Here is an 11,917-nt window from a genome sequence, read left to right as displayed (position 1 = left end):
CCTCTCTCTCCCCCTCCCTCTCTCACTCTCTCACTCTCTCTTCTCTCTATCGTTCCGTTCCTGCTCCCAGCTGTTCCTATTCCCCTAATCAATCATTTAGTCTTCCCACACCTGTTCCCGATCCTTTCCCCTGATTAGAGTCCCTATTTCTTCCTTTGTGTTCCGTTCCTGTCCTGTCGGTTCCTTGTCTAGAATTCACCGTGCTGTGTTTGTGTATCGCCCTGTCGTGTCGTGTTTTCCTCAGATGCTGCGTGGTGAGCAGGTGTCTGAGTCTGTCTGGTTCAAGTGCCTTCCCGAGGCAACCTGCTGTTCACCTGCTGTTCAAGATCGAGTCTCCAGTTTGTCCTCGTCATTTCGAGTGAAAGTTGTGTTTTTTGTTTGTATTTACTTTACTGGATTAAAGACTCTGTTTTCGCCAAGTCGCTTTTGGGTCCTCTTTCACCTGCATGACACACTAGCTGTCTTGAAGAATGTTTGAGCCTGGATCCCTATGTAAAGAGACATATTTCAATGCTGTTTGACATTATTCAGAGTATGGCACGCCCCACTCTTGACCACGTAAAGCATTCTTGGGAGGAAGAGTTTGGAAACGAGATCTCCGATATCACCTGGCATTCTGCAATTGACAGGATACACTCATCCTCTAACTGCATCAGACACGGGTTACTACAGTTTAAAGTATTTCATCACCTACACTTTTGCAGGAGTAGACTTGCCAGATTGTATCCCGATATAGACCCTACCTGCTCTAGATGCCACCAGGCACTGTGTATCATATGAACTGGTCATGCTGACGCTAGTTACATTCTGTCTCTTTATCTTTCAGACTTTCTCATATACTGTATATGCAATAAGGAAATTGCCCCAGATCTCTCCGTCGCTTTTTCGGGGTAGGACCCGAAGGGCTTACTTTCTGTCACACCCAAGCAGAGGCCATAGCCTTCTCGTCCCTTCTGGCACATCCACATCTTCTTTTTGAGTGGACATCAGATACACCGCCTCTTAAACTGGGTTAGGGATGTTATGGTCAATCTTAAACTGGATTGGCGGAGTATCTCTCTGGGTTAGGGATGTTATGGCCCATCTTTAACTTGAGACGCTAAAATATTCTACCCTCTCAAAAGTTTTATAAGGTCTGGCAGCCTTTTTGAAACTACTTTGAGTGTAAACTCTGAGCTGAGAACTTAATGTAGCCTCTGCAATCCCCATATCCTTTATAATTTATATTTCTTATTTATATTTACATCCATGTACTTATATATCAATTTTATTTTTTTATTGTCCAACGGCTACTGCATAGGATAGTGTCAGTGTAACCTAATGTTTATTTACGTTCTGTTACTGTAGATTATGTTCTGTCTTTGTCTACTTTTAAAAAACAATAAAAACAATTGAAATATAATGCACTAAGGACCTGATAATGCCTTTATTCTGTGTAAAATATGTATGAAATGTTTAGAGGTTATATAAGATGCAGGCACTGTTTCAGACTACTAACTGTTAGTGTTATTAACTACCGTAAACTATATTTCACATAACCTGTCGACTTTTAAGGTGCCAACATTCCTCATTCAACTATGGCGACACCAATTGCCTTGTATGAAGCTCAATACATGAAACAAAATCACATTTTGTGTTCTGTGCCACAGTTCATGGTCCCTCACTAATAAATTGTCAGCACAGAATGAGTTCCAAATCTGTTTTAACATGTCTGAAATAGATGGGATAGTGACTCTAAATCACTGTCGTGTCCATTAATGCCCGTACAGATGGAGTCAGGATACTCTATATGTCCTGACCCACTTCACAGATCATGTTCTTGTCGAAAACTAAATAAATCAAGCCTCTCAAGCTTCTCAGTAACCTAATTTGATATGCTTTTATATGCTTTCTTCAATGAAAGAATCATTACTACATGGCTACAGAAGCAGACTCAACATGTAGGCCAATCAGACCATGCTACACATGCAGCTGCCCTGATAACACCAACACCAAAAACAGGCCTTCTTCTATTGCTCCAGTGACACGACAGTAGAATAACTCATTGTTCCACTTTGAGTTTGTGTTGACTGACTCACCATAAAGACATCCTGACTGACAAAGCAAAACAAAGTAATTACGCACATACACGTGAATCTTATCTGAGATTTATTATAACAAAAAGTTCCAATCATTTGTCTTCAACGTCAAGTTTGACAGCTCAGTTTGCAAGGCTAACTTCGAGATCCTTGCTTGCTCTGTCATGACATTATTTGAAAGTAACTTTATGACAATAAATACACTTTAAAGGGGTAAGATCTATGACGGCAATTCCAATCCTTCAGGTAATAACACAAAAAATATATATCTATCGTACCATTCAGTTAATAAATGAATAACTCACTCTGTACATTTGATACAATGCTAAGTGTGATATTACGGAAAAGATTTCCATTGAATTAAGTCACCATTGGATCATTTATTCAGTGCCTACAGTAAGACCAAGGCATACATAACCCCCAAGTGTACATAACTAGCAATGGAATTAACTCCATTGACTCCCTCCCAGATTGCACAACATTTCAATAAATATTGATATGAGAACCCACATGGATAGACACTCTGTCTATCCATGTGGAGGTTGACCCATACTCTTAGCTACCACGTGCACGTTGATCAGGAGAATAGTAGTCTATACAATGTAGCTCAATAAATAAGTTTCCCACAACATGTTTATTTTTTAAACAGAACATACAAATACACCTCTATTGACTTTCATTTATACTCAGGATATCAAACAGCCAATCCTGTCTATTCTTCAACTTTGTTCTGACTGATTCCAAACATATGAAATTGATAATAGACCTGATGCTGCTGATGTTTCTAAAAGTAGCTGCATATCACAATCAACAACAACCAGGTCCTAGTATCTAACACTTCTTCTGCCAGTGCACTGTCGGCGGAGTTGGCACAGTTAGGTGGCAAATAATTATCAGTTCAGTTCAAGCGGAGTGGATGAACCAGAATTGCCACTCATTGGTATGACGTTTCCGCTTCATATGGCCAAACAGATGTAAACAGTTCATTCTCTTGATCACCCATAAAGACACAAATGGTGGTTTATAAAGGTCAAAACAGGATAAATTCTAAATTAATTGGGGGTAGATCGGAGACTTTAAAGATTGGGATCAAGTGCCATGGAGAGGTCAAAGACTCCAGTCTTTAAGTCTGTGAGCGTGTCCATATATGCTCTCTTGGCTAGGTTTCATCCCCTCTGACAGATGTGCTCAGCTGCTATCCTCGCCCTCCTGGATGTCAAGCTGTGTGCTCTCGTCAACGTTCTCCAGAGAGTCCGCCCGCTGGATGGTCAGCTCAGATGGGTCCATTATGGGCAGGATGCTCTGCTCTGGGTACAACCAGGGCTTCTGATCCGGAGAGTTCTGCTTCTTCCAGTCAGGGTAGCTCTGGCCAGCCTTGTGAACACACTTCAGCACCTGCAGGGAGAGAGGAGGGTGTCAAAGACCTAGAGCTGAGCCCCAGCCTAGTTTTTCCCCCTCACTTATTGCACTTTTATACAGTTCTGCCCAGAGGCATATGGTCGCACCACCCAAAGGACATCCAGCCCATTTGACACGACTGTGGGAAGCATTGGAGTCAACATGGTGGGGTGGTGCGCAACTCAATATTAGGAAGGTGTTCTTAATGTTTTGTATAGTGAGTGTACAAAACATTAAGAACACCTTCCTAATATTGAGTTGCGCACCACCCCACCATGTTGACTCCAATGCTTCCCACAGTCGTGTCAAATGGGCTGGATGTCCTTTGGGTGGTGCGACCATTCTTGATACACACAGGAAAATGTTGAGTGTGAAAATTCCCAGCGGTGTTGCAGTTCTCGACACCTACTACCATTGCCCGTTCAAAGGCACTTAAATCTTTTGTCTTGCCCATTCACCCTCTGAATGGCGCACACACACACTAACACTATCAATGTCTCAATTTTCTCAAGGCTTAAAAATCCTTCTTTAACCCGTCTCCTCCCCTTCATCTACACTGATTGAAGTGGATTTAAGTGACATCAGTAAGGGATAATAGCTTTCACCTGGATTCACGTGGAAAGAGCCGGTGTTCTTACTGTTTTGTATACTCAGAGCCTTCAGAAAGTATTCACACCCCTGAACTTTTTCACATTTTGTTATGCTACAGCCTGAATTTAAAATGGATTACATGTAGATGTGTTTGTCACTAGCCTACACACAATACCACATAATGCCAAAGTGGAATTATGTTTTTAATTTTTTTTTTTACAACTGAAAAGCTGAAATGTCTTGAGTCAACTATTCAACCCTTTTGTTATGGTAAGCCTAAATAAGTTCAGGTGTAAAGTCACATAATAAGTTCAGTGGTGTAAAGTACTTCAGTAAAAACACTTTAAAGTACTACTTAAGTATTTTTTTTGGGGGGGGGGATCTGTACTTTCCTATTTATATTTTTTGACAACTGTTACTTTGAATTCATTACATTCCTAAAGAAAATCATGTTCAAGAGACCATCCCTGGTCATCTCTACTGCCTCTGATCTGGTGGACTCACAAAACACAAAGAATTCCTTTGTAAAGTATGTCAAAATGTGTTGGAGTGTGCCACTGACTATCCGTAAGTCAAATTTAAAAAACAAGAAACTGTGCAGTCTGGTTTGCATAAAACCAGTTTTTCAACCACTCCACAAATTCCTTGTTAACACACTATAGTTTTGGTAAGTCCGTTAGAACATCTACGTTGTGCATGAAACAAGTAATTTTTCCAACAATTGTTTACAGACAGATTATTTCACTTATAATTCACTTTATCACAATTCCAGTGGGTCAGAAGTTTACATACACTAAGTTGACTGTTCCTTTAAACCGCTTAGAACTTTTCAGAAAATGATGTCATGGCTTTAGAAGCTTCTGATAGGCTAATTGACATCATTTGAGTCAATTGGAGGTGTACCTGTGGATGTATTTCAAGGTCTACCTTCTACCTCAGTGCCTCTTTGCTTGACATCATGGGAAAATCAAAAGAAATCAGCCAAGACCTCAGAAATAAAATTGTAGACCTCCACAAGTCTGGTTCATCCTTGGGAGCAATTTCCAAACGCCTGAAGGTACCACGTTCATCTGTACAAACAATTTTACGCAAGTATAAACACCATGGGACCACGCAGCTGTCATACCGCTCAGGAAGGAGACACATTCTGTCTCCTAAAGATGAACGTACTTTGGTGCGAAAAGTGCAAATCAATCCCAGAACAACAGCAAAGGACCTTGTGAAGATGCTGGAGGAAACAGGTAGAAAAGTATCTATATCCACAGTAAAAACGAGTCCTATATCAACATAACCTGAAAGGCCGCTCAGCAAGGAAGAAGCCACTGCTTCAAAACCGGCATAAAAAAGCCAGACTACGGTTTGCAACTGCACATGGGGACAAATATCATACTTTTTGGAGAGATGTCCTCTGGTCTGATGAAACAAAAATAGAACTTGACCATCATTATGTTTGGAGGAAAAAGGGGGAGGCTTGCAAGCGGAAGAACACCATCCCAACCGTGAAGCATGGGGGTGGCAGCATCATGTTGTGGGGGTGCTTTGCTGTAGGAGGGACTGGTGCACTTCACAAAATAGATGGCGTCATGAGGAAGTACAATTATGTGGATATACAGTATTGAAGCAACATCTCAAGACATCAGTCATGAAGTTAAAGCTTGGTCGCAAATGGGTCTTCCAAATGGACAATGACCCCAAGCATACTTCCAAAGTTGTGGCAAAATGGCTTAAGGACATCAAAGTCAAGGTATTGGAGTGGCCATCACAAAGCTCTGACCTCATCCTATAGAAATTTTGTGGGCAGAACTGAAAAAGCGTGCCTGTGGAAGCCTGTGGAAGGCTACCCAAAATGTTTGACCCAAGTTAAGCAATTTAAAGGCAATGCTACCAAATACTAATAGAGTGTATATGATGAAAGAAATAAAAGCTGAAATAAATCATTCTCTCTACTATTATTCTAACATTTCACATTCTTAAAATAAAGTGGTGATCCTAACTGACCTAAAACAGGGAATATTTACTGGGATTAAATGTCAGGAATTGTGAAAAACTGAGTTTAATTGTAGTTGGCTAAGGTTTATGAAAACTTCCGACTTCAACTGTAAGTAATTTCAAATTAGATTTTCGTAATTACATTTACTTTTGATACTTAAGTATATTGAAAACCATATACCTTTAGACTTTTACTCACAAAGTATTTTACTGGGTGATTTTTACTTGAGTCATTTTCTATTAAATGTATCTTTAATTTTACTCAAGTATGACAATTGTGTACTTTTTCCACCACTGAATAAGTTGCATGGCCTCTGTGTACAATAATAGCGTTTAATATGATTTTTGAATGACTACCTCATCTCTGTACCCCCCCCCCCACACACACACACAATTATCTGTAAGGTCCCTCAGTCCAGCAGTGAATTTCAAACAGATTCAACCACAAAGACTAGGGAGGTTTTCCAATGCCTCGCAAAGAAGGGAACTTATTGGCAGATGGATACATTTTTTTAAAAGCAGACACTGAATATCCCTTTGAGCATGGTGGAGTTATTAATTACACTTTTAAAGATGTATAAATACACCCAGTCACTACTAAGATACATGCATCCTTCTTAACGCAGTTGCCGGAGAGGAGGAAAACCGCTCAGGGACTTTACTTCACCAATGGTGACTTGGCCGTGATAGGAGAAAACTGAGGATGGATCAACAGCATTGTATTTACTCCACAATTCTAACCTGATTGACAGAGTAAAAAGAAGGAAGCCTGTACATAATAAAAATCTTACAAAATATGCATCCTGTTTGCATCAACGCACTAAAGTAACATGCTAACCAAACCGAATGCGAGCGTGCGCCTAAGTGCGCCATCGCGTGCATGATGATTTTGTACTCCCACACCAGACACAATCAGGCCACGCAGGTTGAAATATCAAAACAAACTCTGAATCAATTATATTAATTTGGGGACAGGTTGAAAAGCATTAAACATTTATGGCAATTAGCTAGCTAGCTTTCTGTTGCTAGCTAATTTGTCGTGGGATTTAAACATTGGGTTGTTATTTTACCTGAAATGCACAAGGTCCTCTACTCCGACAGTTAATCCACAGATAAAATGGTAAACCGAATTCCTTTCTCTGCCATCTATCCTCCGTCCTCAGGCTTCTTTTTTCCTCCTTGGACTTCAAATGGCTATTGGCAACCAACTCTATGGTGCATTACTACAACCGACTGGAATGTGGTCGTCAGTTCATCTTTCAATCTCTCACATGTGTATATGTCCCTTAAAACCAATGAGGAGATGGCACGTGGTATATGCTCTTAAAAACCAATGGGGAGATGGGAGAGGCCAGACTTGTAACATGTTGAGCGTCACAAATAGAACCTATTTCTATTTTAGCGCCTTGCCACGCAGATGCTCGCTGAGGCGCGCAAGCAGTGTGGGTGCAATGATTGAATAACATGTGTACATTTATTTTGCAACACTCGCGCACGCGACACAGGCAGTGTGCTCAGCATGTAATACTGACAGAAATGTGGCAAAGCAATTCAATTTTGTCCTGAATACAAAGTGTTATGTTTGGGGCAAATCCAATAGAACACCATACTGAGTACCACTCTCCATATTTTCAAGCATAGCGGTGGCTGCCTCATGTTATGGGTATGCTTGTAATTGTTAAGAACTGGGGAGTTTTTCAGGAAAAATGAGAAACGGAATGGAGCTAAGCACAGGCTAAATCCTAGAGTAAAACCTGGTTCAATTTGGTTCCAATTTGACAGAGCTTGAAGTATTATGAAAATAATAAAATGTTGCTTAATCCAGGTGTGGAAAGTTCTTAGAGACTTACCCAGAAAGACAGAGCTGTAATCGCTGCCAAATGTGCTTCTACAAAGTATTAACTCAAGGGTGTGAATATTTATGTAAATGAGATATTTATGTGTTTCATTTTCAATAAATTTGCAAAAATTTCTGAAACACGTTTTCACTTTGGCATTATGGGTTATTGTGTGTAAATGTGTGAAAAAAGCCATTTTGGATTTAGGCTGTAACAAGGAATGTGAATACTTTCAACTTCAACCCTTGGCTTGTGCCGTGGCGGAGATCTTTGTGGGCTATACTCGGCCTTGTCTCAGGATGGTAAGTTGGTGGTTGAAGTTATCCCTCTAGGGCTGTGCTTTGGCAAAGTGGGTGGGGTTATATCCTGCCTTTTTGGCCCTATCCGGGGGTATCATCGGACCCCTCCTGTCTCAGCCAGTATTTATGCTGCAGTAGTTTATGTGTCGGGGGGCTAGGGTCAGTCTGTTATGTCTGGAGTATTTCTCCTGTCTTATCCGGTGTCCTGTGTGAATTTAAGTATGCTCTCTCTAATTCTCTCTTTCTCTCTGAGCCCTAGGACCATGCCTCAGGACTACCTGGCATGATGACTCCTTGCTGTCCCCAGTCCACTTGGACGTGCTGCTGCTCCACTTTCAACTGTTCTGCCTGCGGCTATGGAACCCTGACCTGTTCACCGGACGTGCTACCTGTCCCAGACCTGCTGTTTTCAACTCTCTAGAGACAGCAGGAGCGGTAGAGATACTCTGAATGATCGGCTGACTTGTTGCACCCTCGACAAATACTGTGATTATTATTATTTGATCATGCTAGTCATTTGACCATGCTGAACATTTAAACATCTTGGCCATGTTCTGTTATAATCTCCACCCGGCACAGCCAGAAGAGGACTGACCACCCCTCATAGCCTGCTTCCTCTCTAGGTTTCTTCCTGGGTTTTGGCCTTTCTAGGGGGGTTTTCCTAGCCACCGTGCTTCTACACCTGCATTGCTTGCTGTTTGGGGTTTTAGGCTGGGTTTCTGTACAGCACTTTGATATATCAGCCGATGTAAGAAGGGCTATCATTTGTGTTTTACTAACTTATATAATATAATGATGTTACAATGCACGTAAGTGGGGTGCTATTCAAACAGGCTTTTGAAGAGCAGCCAGCTGTTGATCATTAATCAGTAGGTCAAGGTTTACATTCAATCACAGCTATGAGGCACACACACAATCTTGGTTTCACACACAAAGATACACCTTGCCCTAAATAGTTTAATGCTGCACGTGCTACGAAACCAGGAAAACGAGTTCTACAGGGCCACTGAACGTCAGTTGCTCTGCCTGAGAGACTACATTGTCAAAAAGCTGCGCAGGACCTTCCAGTGGGTTTCTATGGTTACTATTGTCATTTAAGGAGACTTGAATCCCACACTCGCTGTGCGTCGATTCGCACACTTTTACTACCTAGTTCAAAGACAAGAATTATCACTGTAGCTCTAACACACACTCAGGTATTGGCTGACTGGAGCTCAATTAAAAACCAGTTATAACTCTGTCGTCAAACACAAAGAAGCTAAAGATTTTAGCCGAAGGGAGATTAATAACAATGTTGTCTGAGGTCAAATCAATGTTGTCTGAGGTCATTCACGTACCCTGGGAGCCAGAACCTGAGACGCTTTGTTCACCACCCACTTTGGAAGAGAACCTGAAATACAGAATGAACCAAATAATCCATAATCACTGCAACTCTTGGTACCGGTAGTGTAACATACTCTGTATCAAATATCTTTCAGCAAAGAAAAGACAACTGAAGCATAGGATTTGAAACAGGTCAGTCGAAGGTGGGTCTCACCTTTGGGGTCAGCCTGTGAGAGGTAGGTAAAGGAGCAGCTATTGGGTCCTATGGCCTTCACTAGGTAGCCAGTCAGGAGAGAGATGGCTCTCACAAGGTCCTTTTTGGGAGGATATTTCTGTGAAGAAATAACCAAATCAACTGAGACGTTATCACTTGCATACTCTGAAGCCATGTGAATGACAAGAAACACATTCATGTAACAACCCTGTCATATGCTGCGTCCATACTGTTACAGGCAAATATTGAGTGAGAAACACTTTATACATGATGAGGTGGTTTAAATGTGGATGAATAATAATAAATGATGTTTTTATTGCAATGAGTCTCGGCTCTACCATTCCTATGGCTCAACGTCAGCTAATTGTCCTCGTATATGTACACGGATATCACATTCTGTAACTCTTAGTAACTGCAGACTGGATGGTTGCTAAGAGCCAAAGTCTACAGACAGAGGAGGTGGAGGTGCATGGCGTACATACTGGGTGTTTGACTGAGCAGTTAATGATCACATACTCGTCGTCCGTCACCTGCCACGAACGCAGCGTCACCACATCTCTGTTCTTCAGTGGCTTCGGACACAGCCCTGAAAAAAACAGGACAACAAATTTAAAACAACTTGAGGAAAGATTTCTCATTTACAACACCCCCCCCCCCCTTTTCAATGTCAGGGTAGCCAAAGATTCAGAGGCAGCAACTGAACTCTTGTGTTGACTAAATACACTCTGAAAAACAGGTCACTCATGCCTTGTCTGAACTCCTGTAGATTCGGTGAAGGGGTACCATGGAGGAAGGGATTCCTTAAAGCAAGGGGAAAGTGAAGTGAATCTTAATATGAGACTTTATACCAGATTTATTTCACATTTTCACCTGTGGTCATGTTTGAACCTGTGGTTTAAAGTGAATCATTATTAAAGTTGACCCTTCAAGTTCTTGCACTGAGAGAAGAGATAAAACAACAGAGAGGAATGTGGAACAGCACACGTATCTCTAGCAGATAAGAGGAACTCACATGAGTAGTAACCCATATCGGCATTAGGTGAGAGACGGGCAATGTCAAAGCTCTCCAACATGGTGGGGTCCCACTTCTTGCGATACTGTCCATCATGAAGGACGTCGTACATTGTGGCGGCCGACACATCTTTTATGGTCATTCTGCACTGAAATACAAACAGCAAAAGTAAATTGATTATTGGAGTAAAATAATACATGAATTAGATCTGTCTCTAGATCTGCTCTCATCTGTTGCGTACTCACTGTAATAAAATATGACACCAGATAAACCAATGATAATGGAAAGTTGGAAACACGCCCTAGATGTTCTTGTGATAATGTTGCCACAAAAACAAAAGGGTTGTGGTGGAAAACAGAAAAACTGTCATGCTGTCTCCAAGGGACATGGAAATGTCAAAAGGCTAGAGATTGAGATACATTGGATACATTATAATGCAATGTCTATTCAGACTATGATATTCGTGATGGAATACAGCATGCCCCTATTATTGTTTATAATTTAAAGTTTAAATTGACTGAAATTAAAAATAAAAATGTTGTCAACTCGACTGATCCATGGCCATGACTTCATACTGTTAGTTTTAGATTACAGTGTATCAAATTGACAGTTGAGTCAAACCAAGATTTCCTTACTTTTATCTTGTGAACTTTTGGGACGTTTTTGTTTCCTTGAGGGGATGTTACAGGGGCCACCTCGACCCAGACCTCCATCCCGTTCTTGTCATATTTGCTGTACCAGTTGTCCGTTGACAAGGCTTGTCTTCTGAAGTCTGCAAAGACTGCCTCGTCTGGTATAATTCCCGAGAGAACTCGAGACATAATTTATATCCAACAATAAATCTTTATGAATGAATGAAAAAGCGGTAGCCTACTTAACGAGCAAAAGAAGAAGCGAAATGCTACAGGTCACTGAATTGATGTTGTGTATCCACTCCGACCCTCTTGCCTCTAACAAAATGCTATTCTAGTAGTTGACAGTGAGATAAATCCGGTTTTCTACTCACTGATTAGCATATCAAGTTGGACTGGATTGTTGTGTTAGATTCCTTACCTACCCAGATTCCAGTTTATCTAGAACCCTTTGTGTGTTTCGTACTTAAAAATCCAGGGTAGGGTGTTCTTTACCTGCAGTTTTACACCCCTCTCAACATGGCCACGCCCCTTTCAACAAAC

The 11,917-nt window shown here is 41.2% G+C and overlaps 1 protein-coding gene across 1 annotated transcript; it reads right to left on the bottom strand.

Moving 5' to 3' along the window:
- Nucleotides 1-2,135: 2,135 nt before the first annotated feature.
- Nucleotides 2,136-11,849, bottom strand: stard14 (START domain containing 14). The gene is made up of 6 exons (XM_046296558.1): nucleotides 11,378-11,849; nucleotides 10,743-10,890; nucleotides 10,213-10,316; nucleotides 9,731-9,848; nucleotides 9,531-9,583; nucleotides 2,136-3,473 (listed from the first exon to the last, which is right to left on the bottom strand). Exons 1-6 carry the CDS (start codon nucleotides 11,561-11,563, stop codon nucleotides 3,267-3,269), a joined length of 816 nt encoding a protein of 271 aa, XP_046152514.1. The 5' UTR covers nucleotides 11,564-11,849; the 3' UTR covers nucleotides 2,136-3,266.
- Between the last annotated feature and the right edge of the window lie 68 nt (nucleotides 11,850-11,917).

Source organism: Oncorhynchus gorbuscha, linkage group LG13 (assembly GCF_021184085.1).
Source record: "Oncorhynchus gorbuscha isolate QuinsamMale2020 ecotype Even-year linkage group LG13, OgorEven_v1.0, whole genome shotgun sequence".
Lineage (NCBI taxonomy): Eukaryota > Metazoa > Chordata > Actinopteri > Salmoniformes > Salmonidae > Oncorhynchus > Oncorhynchus gorbuscha.
Note: the sequence above shows the minus strand (reverse complement) of the source record. Positions and strands in the feature narration are given on the sequence as shown.